Below are 20,245 nucleotides of genomic sequence, written 5' to 3'. Positions count from 1 at the left end.
ATGGCGGAGCATCCTAGATGGGCCTAATGGCCTAATTCTGCTCCTATATCATAGAATTTTACAGCACAGAAACAGGCCTTTTGGCCCTTCTTGGCTGTGCCGAACCAATTGTTCTGCCTAGTCCACTGACCTGCACCTGGACCATATCCCTCCATCCCTCTCTTATCCATGTACCTGTCCAAGTTTTTATTAAATGTTAAAAGTGAGCCCGCATTTACCACTTCATCTGGCAGCTCATTCCACACTCCCACCGCTCTCAGTGTGAAGAAGCTCCCCCCCGAATGTTCCCTTTAAACTTTTCTCCCTTTACCCTTAACCCATGTCCTCTGGTTTTTTTTCTCCCCTAGCCTCAGTAGAAAAAGCCTGCTTGCATTCACTCTATTTATACCCATCATAATTTTATATACCTCTATCAAATCTCCCCTCATATCTTACCTTATGGTATTAAGACCGTATCTTATGGTCGTATGTTCTATGGGTAGGGTTGTTGAATTTGCTGGCTGCTTTACTGAGGCAGTGAGAATTGTAGACAGAGCCGATAGAGGGCAGGCTGGTTTCTGTGATGTACTGAGCTGTGTTGACAAATTGGCAATTTCTTGCATTCATGGAGGGAGCAGTTACCTTACCAAGCCATGATGAATCCAGACAGAATCTTTTTTTTTAATGGTATATCGACAAAAGAGGGGCCAGACCAGGAGAGCAAGATTCAGCAGAATGCTAAGGTACCACTGGCAGTGCTGGATTACCTCACACTCCGGTTTCAAACATTCAAGGAATGCAGGTGACGTCAATTCTGACATTCAACACTCTCTGTAGCTGTCAGCCCGACAGGAGCGAGCAGCAGCTCGGCCAGTGCCAAGCTCTTCCCTATGGCTCTGATCCGGACAATCCAGTAACGCAAGAACCTGCTGCCATCACTGGGTGACTCATCTAATCCACACCTGGTACAGGCAGCTCAGGGGAAATCTGCTGTTGCTTCAGCACAGTAGCATTAGTATTTAATGCAATGCTGTTACAGCTCAGAGCGTCGGAGTTCGGAATTCAATCCCGCCGTCCTCTAAAGGGAGTTTGTACGTCCTCCTCATGGAATGTATGTGTTTCGTCCGGGTGCTCCAGTTTCCTCCCACAGTCCTAGGCGCACTGATTAGGAAGTTAATTGGTCGTTGTAAATTGTCCTGTGATTGAGCTATGGTTAAATCAGAGAGTTGCTGGCAGTGCAGCTCAAAGGGCCAAAAGAGGATATTCCACACTGTATCATTAAATAAATATATATATTGAATGGAGCCTCTGAACAACAGCAGGGCAGGGAATATAGGGGACAAGAGAGTTGTGGACACAGCTCAGCACCAGCCTCCCTGTTGTGGACTCTGTCTATACTTCTCACTGCTTCAGTAAAGCATAATCTATAAGTTCCCCCACCCACCACAGACTTCCTGGAGTGGGACCAACGGTAAGGACAGCTTCTACCCCATGTTAAAGATTACTTACAATTTTTCCCTAGTGCAGTAAGATGGACTCACAATCTACCTCATGCTGACCTTGCATGTTATTGTGAACTGCACTTTCTCTGTAGCTGTTACACTTTATTCTGCATTGTAATCATTTTAGTTTGTTCTACTTCAATGCACTGTGTATGAACAGTATGCAAGAAAAATTGTTTTCTTTATGTACTGTCCAGTACATAAATTATTACAGTATTGCGCAAAAGTCTTGAGCATATATAAAGACTTTCGTACAGGACTGTAATTGTCAATGTGGAGCATAGAGTGAGTTTGTAATTCTGGCAGGAGCAAAGGACATTGGGAATGGCAAGGGTGGAGTGCCATGAGGGGATGTGGGCAGGTGACAGAGGAGTGCCAAGGATGCATGTGCAGACACACCCAGCCCTGAGACACCAGGCAAGGTCATTTGATTCCAAGCATTTGGTTAATTAATCATTACAGAATGTCTCTCTGGTGCTTCTCGCTCTCTCTCCCCTCTCCCTCCCCATCTTCCCAAATGTGATTCCCCTCTCCCTTCGCCCTTCCCACTCTTAATCCACAGTAAAGACCCATATCAGAATCAGGTTTATCCTCACTCACATATGTCATGATTTTTTTTTGCAATAGCAAAATTAATACAGTACTGTGTAAAAGTGTTAGGCTCCCTGGGAGGGTGGGGGGGGGTGTGTGTGTTTACCTAAAACTTCTGTGCAGCACTGTATAAATACAACGAGAACTAAAAAAAGAGAACAAAATAGTGAGGTAGTGTTTGTGAGTTCATGAACCATTCAGAAATCTGATGGTGGAGGGGAAGAAGCTGTTGCTAAAATGTTGAGTGTTTCATCAAGTTCCTGTACCTCCTCCCTGATGGTAGAACTGAGGAGGGTGTATCCTGGTGAGCTTCCTCAAAGGTGGACTCTCAGGTTGGATGATAGGTCAGAGGTTTAAAGTGAAAGGTGAAATATTTAAGGGAAACCTGAGGGGGTACCTCTTCACTCAGAAGGTGGTGAGAGTGTGGATCGAACTACCAGCGGAATTAGATGTGGGTTCATTTGTAACATTTAATAGAAGTTTGGAGGAACTGGAAGACTAAAGAAGTGTCTCAGCCTGAAATGTCAAACTGTTCACTCTTTTCCATAGATGCTGCTTGAACTCCTGAGTTCCTCCAGCATTTTGTGTGAGTTGCTTTGAATTTCCAGCAACTGCAGACTTTCTCGACTTTAGATAGGTACATTGGAGAGAGGAGTTTGAAGGGGTGTAGTCAGATGGGACTTGGCAGAAAATTGGGTCAGCATAGACCAAAAGGCCAATTTCTGTGCTGTAGTGCTCCATAACTTTGTGACAAGCTTTTCTCTGTTTCTTGGTGCAAGTGACAATAAATCACTTGGGGACGGATCAAGTCTGTAAACACACATGAGGGAGGGGGTGGCGGATCGGCAGGGGATGGGGTGTGGCGCCATGGTATTGGGATCGTGCCCTTCCAGTGGATGTGTGCCCACTCTGAAGTGTGCCCAGTCTCCCTGCTGACATAGGGCCAGAATTTGTTCCCAACTAACAAACCATCCGGTCAGTGATGCAAAGACTTTGGTGCAGCTGGCTCTGCCAAACAAACTGTCCTGTCTTCGATATTCTGCCAGAGGTTCACAGTTGGCTGGGGAGCTCACTTGAGAGATCTAAGACTGTGAGCGATTCCATGTGCGAGTGTGTGTGTGGGTCTGTGGTTCTTGGAGTGTGTATTTTGCTGGTCAGTGTGGAATCCTTTGCTTGCTCTCCACCCCCCCTCCCCCGGAGACTCCCTACTGGAGGTTTCACTGGGATTGTTGAGCGTTATATTGCCAAAATGTATTTGCATCGCGACTGTGGTAATGGGAGTGACTTGCAGAGAGGTTAAATTCCCTGATTTTCTCAGTGGTCATTGCACCCTGAAATAATCTGAATCTTCAGAGCACCCATCCCCATCCTCCATTTAACCAGTTTTTACAGGAACACAGAGAGAGTGTCATGACCATCTGCATCATCATCATCATCTAGCACAGAAGTTGCAAGGCATCTGGCCGCAAGTCCCTACAAATGACTGCGAGAACAGCTGAGAGGATCACCGGGGTCTCTCTTCCACTCATCTGAGATATTTATCAGGAGCGCTGCATACTCAGGGACCCTTAGCATTGCCAATGATCCCTCCCATCTGCCCAGCAATCTCTCTGACCCCCTACCGTCAGGCAGGAGGCACCGTAGCATTAGGACAAGAACTGTTAGGATGGGAAACAGCCTCTTCCCCCCAGGCTGTGAGACTCCTGTACTCCCAGGTCTCATCATGTATGAAGTGTCAATGGCATTCTACTGTTTACTATTTGACTTGAGTAGTAAATGCTCCTTATTATTTGTTAATATATTTGTGGTAACATTACTTTGTGTTATGTGTGTGACTTATATGTGTTGTGTGCCTTGGTCCGGAGGAACTTTGTCTCATTTGGCAGTGCACACGTGTATGGTTACATGACAGTAAACTTGAAATTGAACCCTTTAGCCAAGCAAATCCTCTTGTGCCCTTTACACTTGGGCATGGACAACTAGGTCGTGGGTGATTCAGGAATGCTGTTAGGTTCCCAGGAGGTAGGGAGGCTTCGAGAAGAATCATTATTGCCTGGGACCCAGGCACAGCTGCTGGCAGAAACACGGTGGAAATGTGTGGTGATCGAGAGAGCAGTACTGGAAGAACACGGAGAATTTGTGCATGTGTCAGGGCTTGAGGAACTTAGTGGGTCAGACAGCATCTGTGGCAGGAAATGGACAGTTGATGCTCAGGGTCCAGACTTCTCGTTTCTCAATTCCCATCTTTCCAATCCTCCCCACAACTTATGCAACCACCTCCTCCTCCCCCACCAGTCCAGTCCCTTTGCCTGCTCTCAAACATGGTAACAACTTTCAGTTGTCATGGCACGGTAGTGTTGTGGTCAGCATAACACTATCAAGCACCAGTGTTCAATTATGCCAGGAGTTTGCATGTTCTCCCCTTGACCATGTGATTTTCCTCCGGGTGCTCCAGCTTCCTCCCACATTCCAAAGGCGTATGGGTTAGTAGATTTATTGGTCATATGGGTGTAATTTGGCAATGTAGGCTCATTGGGCTGGAAGGGTCTGTTACTTTGCTGCATCTCTAAACTAAATAGTTTGCTGGTACCTGCCCTAACACAGTCAAGATGAAGGGTCTTCCTTCATCTCACCAACTCTCCATGTCCCTCGAAGCTGCTGTCTGATTTCTTGAGTTCCTACAGCAGTTTGCTTGCTGCTCAAGGTACCAATATTTGCAGACTCCTTTTTTCACTGGAAGAAGTTGAAGAAATGGGAGAGAATATGAGGACCTAGGATAGTTGCAGATACCAGAGATCGTGAGGAAGAGAAGCAAGACTGTGTCACTCCGTCACTCAATATAGTTGTGACTGATTTTGTACCCCTGTGCCACAATGTTGCTGCCTTTTGTGATTTTTTTTTAATAATGACTTGGACGAGGAAGTAGAAGGGTTGGTTAGTAAATCTGTAGATGACATGAAGGTCAGTGATGTTGTGGATGGCCAAGATGGTTGTCATAGGATACAACGGGACTTTGACAGGATGCAGAGCTGGGCTGAGGAGTGGCAGATGGAATTCAAAACGGAAACGTGTGATGTGTTTCACTTCAGAAAGTTAGAACTTGAAGGTAGAGTACAGGGTTCATAGGATTCATAGCCGTGTGGAGGAATGTACATAGATCCCTCAAAGTTGTCACACAAATTGATAAGGTGGTAAAGGTGTGTTGGCCTTCATTAGTCAGGTAAATAAGTTCAAGAGCATTGGATAATGTTGCAGCTCTATAAAACTCTGTTTAGACCACACTTTGATCACCTTGGATTCAGTTTTGGTCACCTCATATAGGAAGGGTGTGGAACCTTTAGAGAGGATGTAAAAGAGATTTACTAGGATTAGGGAGATTGTCTTATAGGAAAGGTTGAGCAAGAAGGAGTATGAGAGGTGACTTGATAGAGGTGTATAAAATGGTAAGAGGCATCGATAGTGTGGACAGCTAGAGACCATTGAAGGTTTATTGCACGGCAGCACCTCTATTTCCTTGGAAGCAGGCGAAGATTTGGCATGACATCTAAAAATCTTCTTTGATGGAGAGTATATTGAATGGTTGCATTACAGTCTAGTATGCAAAAACCAATGCCCTGGAACAGAACATCCTACATTAAGTAGTAGATATGGGCTAGTCTATCATGGCTAAAGCCTTCCACACCACTGAGCACATCTGTAAGGAGCACTGTCACAGAAAAGTAGCATCCATCATTAAAGACCTCCACCACCCTGGCAATGCTCTCTTCTTGCCTCTGCCATCAGGAAGAAGGTACAGGAGCCTCAGGGCCCACACCAAACTTCACTCAACCTCACTCGCTCCATCTCTAAACTATTCCCACAATCTATGACAACCTCTCTCAACCTTTTTTGCCCTGGAGACCCTTGAAATAATTTCCAGGCCTCTGGGAACCCCTATGTAAAAATTTTTACATCTACAGCTCATGGTGCATTAGTGTGATCAATAAGTTGTAAATAGAGTAATCCAAAAATAATTGTCAATGTTCTTTTGAGTAGAGAATGATTTTTAGACAATAGACAATAGACAATAGGTGCAGAAGTAGACCATTCAGCCCTTCGAGCCTGCACCGCCATTCTGAGATCATGGCTGATCATCTACTATCAATACCCGGTTTCTGCCTTGTCCCCATATCCCTTGATTCCCCTATCCATAAGATACCTATCTAGCTCCTTCTTGAAAGCATCCAGAGAATTGGCCTCCACTACCTTCCGAGGCAGTGCATTCTAGACCCCCACAACTCTCTGGGAGAAGAAGTCTTTCCCTTAACTCTGACCTAAATGACCTACCCCTTATTCTCAAACCATGCCCTCTGGTACTGGACTCTCCCAGCATCTGGAACATATTTCCTGCCTCTATCTTGTCCAATCCCTTAATAATCTTATAAGTTGCAATCAGATCCCCTCTCAATCTCCTTAATTCCAGCGTGTACAAGCCCAGTCTCTCTAACCTCTCTGCGTAAGACATTCCGGACATCCCAGGAATTAACCTCGTGAATCTACGCTGCACTTCCTCTATAGCCAGGATGTCCTTCCTTAACCCTGGAGGCCAAAACTGTAGACAATACTCCAGGTGTGGTCTCACCAGGGCCCTGTACAAATGCAAAAGGATTTCCTTGCTCTTGTACTCAATTCCCTTTGTAATAAAGGCCAACATTCCATTAGCCTTCTTCACTGCCTGCTGCACTTGCTCATTCACCTTCAGTGACTGATGAACAAGGGCTCCTAGATCTCTTTGTATTTCTCCCTTACCTAACTCTACACTGTTCAGATAATAATCTGCCATCCTGTTCTTACTCCCAAAGTGGAAAACCTCACACTTACTCACATTAAGCATCATCTGCCAAGTATCTGCCCACTCACTCAGCCTATCCAAGTCACCCTGAATTCTCCTAACATTCTCATCACGTCACACTGCCACCCAGCTTAGTATCATCAGCAAACTTGCTGATGTTATTCTCAATGCCTTCATCTAAATCATTGATGTAAATCGTAAACAGCTGTGGTCCCAATACCGAGCCCTGTGGCACCCCACTAGTCACCACCTGCCATTCCGAGAAACACCCATTCACCGTTACCCTTTGCTTTCTATCTGCCAACCAGTTTTCTATCCATGTCAATATCTTCTCCCCAATGCCATGAGCTCTGATTTTACCCACCAATCTCCTATGTGGGACCTTATCAAATGCCTTCTGAAAATCGAGGTATACTACATCCACTGGATCTCCCTTGTCTAACTTCCTGGTTACATCCTCGAAAAATTCCAGTAGATTAGTCAAGCATGATTTGCCCTTGGTAAATCCATGCTGGCTCGGCCCAATCCTATCACTGCTATCTAGATATGCTACTATTTCATCCTTAATAATGGACTCTAGCATCTTCCCCACTACTGATGTTAGGCTGACAGGACGATAGTTCTCTGTTTTCTCCCTCCCTCCTTTCTTAAAAAGTGGGATAACATTAGCCATTCTCCAATCCTCAGGAACTGATCCTGAATCTAAGGAACATTGGAAAATGATTACCAATGCATCCGCAATTTCCGGGGCCACCTCCTTTAGTACCCTAGGATGCAGACCATCTGGACCTGGGGATTTGTCAGCCTTCAGTCCCATCAGTCTACTCATCACCGTTTCCTTCCTAATGTCAGTCTGTTTCATTTCCTCTGTTACCCTATGTCCTTGGCCCATCCATACATCTGGGAGATTACTTGTGTCTTCCCTAGTGAAGACAGATCTAAAGTACTTATTAAATTCTTCTGCCATTTCTCTGTTTCCCATAACAATTTCACCCAATTCATTCTTCAAGGGCCCAACATTGTTCTTAACTATCTTCTTTCTCTTCACATACCTAAAAAAGCTTTTGCTATCCTCCTTTATATTCCTGGCTAGATTGCGTTCGTACCTCATTTTTTCTCCCCGTATTACCTTTTTAGTTAAGTTCTGTTGTTCCTTAAAAATTTCCCAATCATCTGTCCTCCCACTCACCTTAGCTCTGTCATATTTCCTTTTTTTTAATGCTATGCAATCTCTGACTTCCTTTGTCAACCACTGTGGCCCCTTTCCCCCCTTTGAATCCTTCCTTCTCCGGGGGAATGAACTGATTTTGCACCTTGTGTATTATTCCCAAGAATACCTGCCATTGCTGTTCCACTGTCTTTTCTGCTAGGCTATCCGTCCAGTTAACTTTGGCCAGCTCCTCCCTCATGGCTCCATAGTTTCCCCTGTTCATCTGCAACACTGACACCTCCGATCTGCCCTTATCCTTATCAAATTGCAGACAAAAACTTACCATATTATGGTCACTACCTCCTAATGGCTCCTTTACTTCAAGATCGCTTATCAAATGCTGTTCATTACATAAGACTAAATCCAGAATAGCCTTGTCCCTGGTCGGCTGTCATACAAGCTGTTCCAAGAATGCATCCCGTAGGCACTCTACAAATTCCCTATCCTGGGGTCCAGCACCAACTTGATTCTCCCAGTTCACCTGCATGTTGAAATCCCCCATAACTACTGCGGCATTACCTTTGCCACATGCCAATGTTAACTCCCTATTCAACTTGCACCCAATATCCATGCTACTGTTTGGTGGCCTGTAGACAACACCCATTAGGGTCTTTTTGCCCTTACTGTTCCTCAGTTCTATCCACACAGAACTTTGCGAACTTCACATTTTTAGCCAACTTTTTTTGAAAAACCAGGTAGTTAAGCTTAGCTTACCTTTCTTGAAATTAATCTCTTTCTTTCCCTTTAATTTTAAAAACTCGTAAGGCAAATAATAAATTTCTGTTAAAGAACAGGCTTAAGCTAAAATGGGATTTTAATTTTTCTAAAGGTAGGCTTGGTGTATTTAATTTAAATAAAGGTTGTAAATTGATTTTAATTAATGCTATGTATAACATGAACATTTTTGACAATGTTGAATGGTAAAATTACTAACAACCAAAAGCCAAAGCAATATAAATAAAAATATAGCCTAAGACACAATTTTATGCAAGTGATGTGATCAGGCTCAAATATCAGGCTCAAATATGCATGTGAAACCTGCATTTGTTTTTTGCTGCAAAAATACTCAATTCTGGGTCGAACTTGAGTTAAGCACACACGGATTTCACCTTCAACTGAAATGAGACGATTTCTATCCTTTCTCTTGATGCTTATTAAACAAGAAAAAGCTTGCTCACACTTGTAAAAAGTTGAAAACTGCAGCAGTATATTCATTGCTTTCTGATGAATGGCAGGATACTCTTCTTTCACAGAAATCCAGAACTTGTCTAGCAACAGCTCAGTAAATCTTACCTTGAGTGCATGATCAGTTTGCAGCTCGCAAAGTTCTTCCTCTTCTCTCAAAGTCAAATTCTCACTCTCAAGCCTAAGCAGTAGTGAAAACATTTCAAGATTTCTTTTTAACTGACTTAAGAATTGAATCCCAAATTCAGATAAAGAAATATCATGCAGTTTTTGCAGTTAAGATTGCAAATTTTGCAGTTTAAGGTTGTACATAGGGCTCATATGTCTAAAACTAAATTATCGCGGTTTTATCCTGACATTAGTCCCGTCTGTGACAAGTGTAAAGGGGGCAAGGCTTCTCTTTTTCATAGGTACTGGGCTTGTTCTAGTCTGAAGAAAATCTGGAGAGAAGTTTTTTTTATCTTTATCCCATATTGTTAATTGCCACATAGGACCTAACCCTCTGATTGCTCATTTTTGGCACCTTAGAAGTAGACGTGCATTTGAGTCCGACTAAACGGCGAACATTATCTTTTGCCTCACTTTTGGCTAGATGGTTCTTCTCAGGTGGAGAGATGTTGCCCCACCCACTGATGCTCAATGGCTTAGTGATATTGTGTCCTGTTTAGACCTTGAAGAGATTCATTATTCATTATTCACTTCTCAATCCGGACATAAAGTTTCATAAGGTGTGGGGACCTTTCCTTGAATACTTTCATAACTCCTATTTAGATTAAGTTTATTTTTTTTGTACTATAATCCCTTACTTCCAGCTTTTTTTCCTGTAAGTTTTACGGATTTTTTTGATATGAATTACATTATAGTTTTGGTAGTAGGCATTATATTTTCTTTTTTTTAATATATATTTACAACTCTTTGGGGTTGAATGCTCTGATTAATTTTTCATTTACACATTGAGGTGGTTGGCCTGGAGTTTTGAAGTGGGTTGTTGGGGAGGACACTAACTTTATATGATTTTATTTTGGGTGCTTTTCCCTTATTGTTATGAATTATATATTAGACACATTTGTTTTGCACTGTATAAATCTCCATTTTGTTGATTTTTTTGTAGTTGTATTGTAGAAACTCATAAAAAAATTAAAAGAAGATTTATTTTTGCAACATGATTTTTCCAAAGATCCAGCTTCCTTTTAAATCCAAGAATGTTGTCATTTGAAGTCAAAACATTTTCTCCAGGGCCTTGTAGAGACTTGTTCAACTGGTTCATAATGATGAAAAATGTCCACTAAGTAGGCTAGTTTCTGTAGCCATTCTTCATTTTCAAAGCACCCAGCAAAATCTGGCCTACTATTTTCTTGAAAGTACTCCTGCAATTCGCTTTTTAGCTCAAGCACCCTGTTGGGAACTCTTTCCCTGCTAAGCCACCAGATTTCTGTATGTAGCAGGAGATTGGTGTGCTCTTTGTCCAGGTTCACGGTTTTTTAAACACTCTCGAGTGAACTAGTCGTTTAATAAAGTTAATCTTTTCTGTAGCATCATCCTGAATTGTTTTCATTTCCTCTGAGTTTTTAACATCAGCACCTCTCTTTGTGAAGAAAGCAGTGTGTTGTGACAATTTTCTTTTTTACAAGAGAGATGAATCCTCTCATGAACCATTGATTGGCACCATCAGTACAGATGCCAACACAGTTTCTCCAAGACAGACTGTTTGTTTCCAAACTTTAAACATGCCTTGATCTTTGCTTGTTTCAGGCAGCTCTTTCCAACAAAAAAAGTTTTCTTGAATTTCACTATCATTTACAAATCTTACAAATGCTACAACATGACATTTATTGATGAAATCTGTTGACTCATCAACCTGGATTGAGAAGTTGGTGTTATTTTAGTTGATCACATAAAACCTCTTCAGCATCATGTGACATGTCATCAACATTTCGACTGTTCGTACTGTTTGACAGTGAAACCTTGTCAATTTCTTGTAGTCTATCTTGTCTTAGCATTTTACCCACTATAATTTTACATGCTGGAATTATTAGGTTCTCACCAACTGTGTGACTTCTCCTTTTCTGGGTTATAAGTTCTGCTACTAAATGACTCGCTTCCTGGGCCATTTTACTGATGATGACCTCCAATATTCCACTAAACCGGTAGAGTGTGTTTTCTTCCATAAGTTAGTCGACAGCACATAAGAGGAAGTTGAGGAGGGAGAGGTTGACATCAAGAGCCCATGTTGAGCAAGTGAGTCCATTCAATGCTTGGAAAAGGAACTTCATGCTCTTTATCAGCCTCCCGTCCTCTCCCCCCCCCCCCCCCCACCACAATACAGCACTCACCAAATATCAATGGCCTTCCATATCTTGCTTCAAAAATTGAGAGTGGACTGAGCCAAATAAACACCATCGTACTATACACTGCCATACCAGGCTGAGAGACCTCTAACGAGATTGCTAACGGGGCTGCTCAGTCACTGCCCACCATTGCGAGCACTGGCATTGCGCATTGTGCGAAGTTCAAAAAACGATGTTTATTTTTTAAAATCACAATCTCTCGTGGAACCAGTAGCAACCTAGTGTTAAACAGAACTCCATTTGAGAAAACCTGACCTATGGACTCACTTTCAAGGTCTCTTCATCTCACGTTCTCTATATTTATTTATTATTATTATTTTCTTTTGGATTTGCACAGTTTGTCTTCTGCGCATTGTTTGTCCATCGTATTGGGTGCAGTCTTTCATTAATTCTATTATGTTTTTTGGATTTACTGAGTATGTTTTCAGGGAAACAAATCTCAAGGTTGAATATGCTGACATGTATGTACTTTGATAATGAACTTACTTTGAACTGTTACCCAGCCAGTATGAGAGGGTATAATTGTAAGGTGATTGGAGGAAAGTATAGGGGTGATGTCAGAGGTAGGTTGTTTAACAGAGTTGTAAGTACATTGAGCACACTGCCGGGGTGATGGTAACGGCAATCCAAGCGTCCTTAGATAGACACATGGATGATAGTAAAATGGAGAGCTGTGTGGGAGGGAAAGGTTAGATTGATCTTGGAGTAGGTTACATTGTGGGCTAAAGGGCCTGTACTGTGCTGTACTATACTGTGTTTATCTACCGGTCTTCAACACACTAAGCGACGAGGTTTTCTTAACCCCTGTTGGAAGAGTGTTTGAAGAATCATGGGTGGAGATATTTCTCTCCTGTGTCATGCCTGCCATTCCCCTCTTTACATTGGCAGGGTCATGACCTTTGAACTCTCTACTCTGTCCTGGTGCAAGGTCATGATCTTTATACTCTTCACTCTGTCCAAGGGCAGGCTTATGACCTTTGAACTCCCCTATGTCTTGGTGCAGGTTGTGACCTGTAGTGTTAACACTTCATCAGACGCTGCTCAGCCTCCTGAGCTCCTCCAGTATCTGCACCCTCCTCTGTCCTGGGGTAGTTGACTACTTGTGACTTATTGTTCCCCGCCCTGTTTTGTTGCAGGGAACGGTTATGTGAACCAGAGGTCCTCGCCCGGACTGCTCACCACCACTAGTCTGGGCAAGGTGATGCCGCCGAAGTCGCCGCCTCCCCCTGTCGCACAGCTGCCACTTGTTAACAGCCGAAAGCCGGACCTTCGGGTCATCACCTCGCAGAGCAAAGGACTGATGGGCTCCCTGGTAAGTCCCAGCGAACAGTGGGCAGCTGCTCACTGACCTTCCATGGCTGCTGGAGTGGGAGTGGGGGGTTAGTGTGCTAGTTATTTAAAATGGGATGGGTGGGAAAGGAGGAAAGCATAATTCTGGGAATTGCGGAGTATCCTGATGGAGCACCAGGATGGTGTAGAGGGAACTTCACTCTGTGTTTGACCCCGGGAGTGTGTGATGGGACAGTGTAGAGGGAACTTCACCCTGTGTTTGACCCCGGGAGTGTGTGATAGGATAGTGTAGAGGGAACTTCACCCTGTATTTGAACTCAGGAATGTGTGATGAGATGGTGTAGAGGGAATTTCACTGTGTTTGACCGAAGAATGTGTGATGGGACGGTGTAGAGGGAACTTCACCCTGTTTGACCCAGGAATGTGTGATGGGACAGTGTGGAGAGAGCTTCACTCTGTGTCTGACCCTTCGAGTGTCTGTAGAGGGAGTTTCACTTTGTGTCCGACTCTAGGAGTGTATGATGGGACAGTGTGGAGGGGGCTTTACTCTATATCCTTAATGACGTTGACAGAGCATGCTCAGGGCATGGTGGGCTGGAGGGCTGTGGGTGTTCTCAGGGTGTGTATTTCCTGAGCTGTTTGGTGACTGTGTGCCTCTCCTGCTTTTCCATGCTGTCAGACAGAGGAGGAGCTGCAATTGGTGAGTGCTGAGTGAGACGGTATTGCCTGAACCTTGTTTGCATCCCTGCCTTTTCTCCCTGCTTTACCTGTTTGGACACCTGGCTGTGGGTGTGAATCCCATTCTGGACTGTTGAAGACTTGGAGAACACAAGACAAATAGGAGCAGAATTCAGTCATTTGCCCATCGTGTTTTCTCAATCTATGATCCCTCTCAACTCCTTTCTCCTGCCTTCTCCCTGTAACCTTTGACACCCTGCCTAATCAAGAGCCTATGAACCTCCACTATAAATATACTCAATGACTTGGCTTCCACAGCCATCCATGGCAATGAATTCCACCCTCTGGTTAAAGAAGTTCCTCCTCATCACTGTTCTAAAGGAACATCCTGGTATACTGAGGCTGTCCTTACAGCTTGAACAGCAATTTTGGCGCATTCTGCAGAGCCACACTCAGTGAAGTTGCACAGTTGTGTGTGTGTGTGTTTACTGCAGATCCCAAGTGTTTTGACTGATCTGACATTCCCTGTCCTCTGCATCTACAGTGACCATGCGTTCCTCATAACCACGTCTCCCGTGTCCTGGGGTTGGGGTTTAGTTGGTGTCTGACATTGAAGAGCGAGTTCTGTTTGTCCAGACTCCGTCTGGCTTGATCCCACCGTGACCACATCTCTCTTGTGCCCTGGGGTTGGGGTTTTAACTGGTCAGTGAGCTCAGGCTAGTTATGATGGTCGAGGCCCATTCCCATCTTTGCTGTGTGGAAGTGCTAGCTGCCTTTCCTGCAACCGTGCGGTGTCTACATACAGATCAACTCCACGCATGCTCTGCTATTGCTGTCTGCTTCGTGTTGCTAAGAATCCTCTTGGAATGTTGTGTTTTTGCAATAAGCACCAATACAGCAGCTGGATGGCACACAGTAAGCATGGGGTGGTAGACTTGTTCAACTAATGTTGGCCGAAGGAATTGATAATTGATTTATTATTGCCCTCCGCTCTGAGATGCAATGGAAAGCTTTGTATGCCCTCCTGACAGAATATTCCTACATAAGTACATGAGCTGATCAGAATATAGTAAATGGAGAGCCACGGCATTGTAGCGGTTAGGATGACATTGTTACACCTTGGGGTGCTGGAGTTCAGAGTTCAATTCCGATGTCTTCTGTAAGTTTATACGTTCCTCCCATCAAATGCGTGGGTTTTCTGTGGGTGCTCCAGTTTCCTCCCTCAGTCCAAAGACTTACCGGTTAGTAGGTTAATTGGTCATTGTAAACTGCCTTGTGATTAGGCAAGGGTTAAATTGGGTTTTGCGGGCTGGCGCAGCTTGAAACACTGGAGGGGTCTATTCTGTGCTGTATCTCAATAAAGGTTGAGATTCTGCTAAAATTCCAGACAAGTTACTCAAAAATGTTGGAGGAACACATAAAGTCAGGAAAGAAATGAAGAGTTGACTTTTCAGGCTGTTTCAAGCACTTCTATTCTCTTCCTTCTTCCCGCTTCCTTTCTAGTCCTGATGAACTGTCTGGACCCACAACGTTGACTGTTTATTCTGCCTGACCTGCTGAGTTGTTCCAGCGTTTTAAGCGTGTTGCAGAATATACCGGAGTGTTACAGTTACAGAGAAAGCGCAGTGTGGGTGAACAATAAGGTGCAAGGGCCACAGTGAGTTAGATTGAGAGATCCGGAGTTTAACTTATTGTACAAGCTGTTCTTTCAATCGTCTGATCATCGTGGAGTAGCAGACGTCCCTGAGCCTGGTGATACCTGCTTTCAGGCCTTTGTATTTACTGTCCGATGGGAAAGGGGAGAAGAGAGAATGTCTAGGGTGGAAGAGGTCTTTGATTATGTTGGCTGCATTATCGAGGCAGTAAGAAGTATAGACAGAGTCTACAGTGAGAGGCTGTTTTCCATGATTTGCTGAGCTGTGTCCACAACTCTCTGCAGTTTCTTGTGAGCACAGGCAGAGCAGTTGCCGCACCAATGTGATGCATCCAGATAAGGTGCTTTCTGGGGTGCATTTTTTCAATGGGGATGTGTATCACGTGAAGAGACATCATCCCTGTGTAAAGGTCTGCAAGAGCACAGGTTTAAAGGCCCAGGAGATTCCCTGGTTTATTATTGTCACATGTTGTGAAAAGCTTGTCTTGCACTGTTCACGTAATGAGCAATATGTAAGATGTGTAATGAGCAGATCATTACACAGTGCATTGATCTAGAACAAAAAACAATAATGTAATACAGAATGGAGTGTAACAATGACAGAGAAAGTGCAGTGCAGGTAAACAATGAGGTTCAAGTTCATAACAAGGTAAATTGTGAGTTAACAGTCCATCTTATGATACTGGGGGTTATTTAAATCATTACAGTGGGGCTGTCTTTGAGCCTGGTGCTATATTCTTTCAAGCTTTTGTATCTTCTTCCCAAAACCTAAAAGCACAAACCACCAGTTTCTCCCTCAGCACTGGCCATCCCTTTGTGCCCAGGCATTTAGCTGGTTTCACTGCATTCATCCTCAGATTGGGCCTTTTGGAGCATGAGGCACAGAGACACAGCTGCTCCCCAGATCTGCAGGGGGATGTATAGGTTGGTCAGGTGGATCGTGACAGCTAAGAACAGGGATTTCTTGTCCTGCTCTCTCAGACCTCCACACTCTCCTCTGTGGTGAAATGAGAATTCTGCAGTACTGCCGTACACCAGCAGATGGCAGCTCATCCCCACAATTTAATCATATCCACCCGACGCACCGCATCAGAATCGGGTTTATTATCACTGTGGCAACCTAACAGAGCAATACATAAAATATTACTATAGCTTACATTAATAAATATAAATAAATAGTGCAAAAATAAATTGCTAGTGCGTTGTCCATTTGCTGTTATAGTGACTGACATGGTTACTCAGTGGAATTCTCAGTTTTCATTCAGTTCTGAAACGTTATTGGGGAATGAAGATGTGGAGGGTTTGGGGTGGCTGCAGAAAAGTTTTACCAAGAAGCTCAAAGTGCTGCAGGAACTCAGCAAGTCAGGCAGTATCTGCGGAGAGGAATAAACAGGACTCCTGAAGAAGGGTTTCGGCTGGAAATGTCAACTGTTCATTACCCTCCGTAGATGCTCCCTGACCTACTGAGTTACTCCAGCATTTTGTGTGTGCTGCTTAAGATTTCCAACATCCGCAGAATCCCTTGAGTTTACTAGGATATGCCTGTACAGGAGTGTGTGTGTTCTAATGAGAGATCGGACAAAATGTGTTGCTTACTGTAGAGCAGCAGAAGGTGAGAGAGGTGATCTGATAAAAGTTCCTAAAATGAAAAGGCTGTATCTTTCTCCCAGGGTAGAAATGTGTAATAGTAGCGGGAGATGTGTGGAGCAAGATTTTTCTTTACACAGAGTGTGATGGGTGCCTGGGATGGTGTTGGAAAGTGATCTATAGTGGTGTTTCTGAAGCTGTTACATAGACACATGGCTATGCAAGGAATGGACAAAGATGGATCACGTGCAGGCAGCAGAGAATTAGTTTAGTTAGACGCCGTGTTCAGCATAGCCAAGGGCCCTGATCCTGTGCGCTACTGAGCAATCGTCCATGGTGAAAGATAGGGCGGGCACGAGTGATTATAAATAACACAGTGCATTCAAAGTCTCCCTGCCTGTATTCTCACTGTTGGAACAGCTCTTCCCGGCTCACCCAGTCACGTCGCTGTCTATTGTCCACCTGCAAACAATTGCAATGGGCAGTAACTGGTCACAGTATCACTGTTTTCAAGCCTAAATGCATGGGGAGGGGGTGCATTATAAAACATCTCTACACCAGGGGTATTTATTTGATGAAAGAGCTATGAGGCTGAAGTTATTTATATAAATAAGTGTGTTGGTAGTCCTTGGCGAGGCTTTTCCTTTCTGTATTGGGTCTGGGGGAGGTGCAGGAGGCATTCAGAATTGTACTGAAAGTGGGGGCGGGGCGGGGCGGGGGCAAGGAGCCTGGTAGTGACTGCAGTGGAAGGCAGACAGGCACACTCACCGAGTGCTCCAGGGATGCCTGCACTTCCTGTGGATTAACTGGGGTAGGGAGGCAGCTAGTGTAACGCTATTGCCGTGTTAGGAGTTCGGAGTTCAATTCCAGTGCTGTCTATAAAGAGTTTCTACATTCCCCCGTGACTGTGTGGTGACTCTGGGTGCTGTGGTTTCTTCCCAAGTTCCAGTTAGTAGGTTAATTGGTAAGTTGTCCTGTGATTAGGCTAGGGTTAAATGGCAGCCAGAAGGACTTGTCCCTCACTGTATCTCTAGAAAGATAGTTAGAGAGATACCCCAGGATCTCAGCTGATGACAGAAGAAGTTAATTGTTCCCAGGCTATAATTGCAATGAAAATTGCATTTCAAATATTGTAAATTACAGTAATTTCAAGGTATTACACTGTCATGCTGCTGCAAAATAACAAATTTCATGTGACAAGCAGAACAGTACAACACAGTACAGACCCTTTGGCCCACAATGTTGTGCCAACCTTTTAACTTACCCGGTACTCACATCAATCTAACCCTTCCCGCCCCCACAGCCCTTCATTTTTCTCTCACCAATGTGCCTAGCTCAGAGTTTCTTAGATCTAATTTATCTGCCTCTACCAGCACTTCTGTTAGGGCATTCCACACACCTACCACTCTCCTGCTATCACCTTAAAATTATGTCCCTTTGTATTAGTCATTTCTGCCCTGGGAAAATGACTCTGGCTGTCCATGTTATCCGTGCCTCTGATCATCTTGTACACCTCTATCAAATCACCTCACATCGTCCTGCACTTGAGAGAGAAAAGCCCAGCATGCTCAACCTATCCTCATAAGACATGCTCTCATCCTGACAAATCTCCTCTGCACTCTCTCAGTGATACGTCAGAGATAATAAACCCAGTTCTGATTCCCCCAAACAGCTGCATGATATGGACTCTAGTCTCCACCAGCTGTTCCTGTGAGGCAAACACTGACTGCCCACTGCAGATCACCAACACAGAATGAGATACATTATTGCGTTGCTTCAGGACAAGGGGCAGGGAAATCACCATGCTGGGCCTGAAGCAGTTCAACTTTTGAGATTCATGGTTAATACAAGTTAACATTAGCTTATTACCTTATGTGTTTTGTGCCTGAGTTATGTTTATGTACGGTGCCAGTAAAAAGTATTTCCCCCCCCCCCCCCCCCCCCCCCGGAAGTTTTCATGTTTTATTGTTTTACAACATTGAATCACAGTGAATTTAATTTGGCTTTTTTGACACTGATCACAGAAAAAGACTCTTTCATGTCAAAGTGAAAACGGATCTCTACAAAATGATCTAAATTAATTACAAATATTAAACACAAAATAATTGATTGCATAAGTATTCACCCCCTTCAAGTAGATGCACCTTTGGCAGCAATTACAACCTTGAGTCTCTGTGGATAGGTCACTATCAGCTTTGCACATCTGGACACTGCAATTTTTCCCCATTCTTCTTTACCAAACTGCTCAAGTTCTGTCAGATTGTATGGCGGTTGTGAGTGAACAGCCCTTTTCAAGTCCAGCAACAAATTCTCAATTGGATTGAGGTCTGGACACTGGCAGATTGAGAGTGACACTTGGCCACTCCAGTGCATTAACTTTGTTGTTTTTAACCTATTCCTGTATAGCTTTGGCTTTATGCTTGGGGCCATTGACTTGCTGGAAAACAAATCTCCCAAGTTTCAGTTCTTTTGTAGACTGTATCAGGTTTTCCATCAGGAATTTCCTGTGTTTTGCTGCATTCATTTTACCCTCATCTTCACAAACCTTCCAGGGCCTGCTGCATTCCCACCATTCCCACAGCATGATGCAGCCACCAGCATGCTTCACGATAGGGATGGTGTTTTTTTTTATGATTACGCCAAACATAGCGTTTAGTCTGATGGCCAAAAAGCTCAGTTTTGATTTAATCAGACCATAGAACCTTCTTCCAGATGAGTTCAGAGTCTCCTACGTGCCTTCTGGCAAACTCTAGCTGTTTTCATGAGAGTTTGTTTTCAACAGTGGCTTTCTCTTTGCCACTCTCCCCATAAAGCTGCAACTGCTGTTGTTTGCGCTGTCACTCCCATCGCAGCTACTGAGCCTGTACCTCCTCCAGAGTTGTCATAGGTCTCTTGGTGACCTCCCTCGCTAGGTCCTTTTTACACGGTCACTCAGTTTTTGAGGACTGCCTGCTCTAGGCAGATTTACAGCTGGGCCATATTCTTGCCACTTCTTAACCGTGATCCAAAGGATATTTAGTGACTGGGAAATTTTTGTGTATCCATCTCCTCATTTGTGCTTTTCAGTAATCTTTTCACCGAGTTGTTTGGAGTGTTCTTTTGTCTTCATGGTGAGGTTTTGCAAGGACACTGACTCACCAGCAGTTGAACCTTCCAGATGCACGTGCATTTTGACTACAGTCAATAGAAGCACCTTGACTGCATACAGGTCTTCAAAAACAGATTCCACTTAACTAATCATGTAACTTCCAAAACCAATGCCTACACCAGTGATGATTTGGTGTGTCATATTCGGGGATGGGGGGGGTGGTGAATACTTGCGCAATCAATTACTTTGTGTTTTATATTTGTAATTAATTTAGATCACTTTGTAGAGATCTGTTGTCACTT

General features: G+C 43.9%; 1 protein-coding gene across 6 annotated transcripts in view; it reads left to right on the top strand.

Moving 5' to 3' along the window:
• The window catches only part of LOC140735856 (myocyte-specific enhancer factor 2D homolog), a 120,371-nt gene that overhangs the window by 86,427 nt on the left and 13,699 nt on the right, over positions 1-20,245 (top strand). For 5 of the 6 annotated variants that reach the window (XM_073061396.1, XM_073061392.1, XM_073061393.1 and 2 more), the window contains 2 exons: positions 12,783-12,958; positions 13,616-13,636. In XM_073061396.1, coding sequence (XP_072917497.1) covers positions 12,783-12,958; positions 13,616-13,636 — 197 coding nt within the window. The remainder of the gene's footprint in view (positions 1-12,782; positions 12,959-13,615; positions 13,637-20,245) is intronic. The other variant, XM_073061397.1, reaches the window with a different exon arrangement.

This window comes from Hemitrygon akajei, chromosome 11 (assembly GCF_048418815.1).
Source record: "Hemitrygon akajei chromosome 11, sHemAka1.3, whole genome shotgun sequence".
Classification (NCBI taxonomy): domain Eukaryota; kingdom Metazoa; phylum Chordata; class Chondrichthyes; order Myliobatiformes; family Dasyatidae; genus Hemitrygon; species Hemitrygon akajei.
The sequence above is the reverse complement of the archived record's forward strand: the minus strand, read 5'-3'. Positions and strand labels throughout refer to the sequence as shown.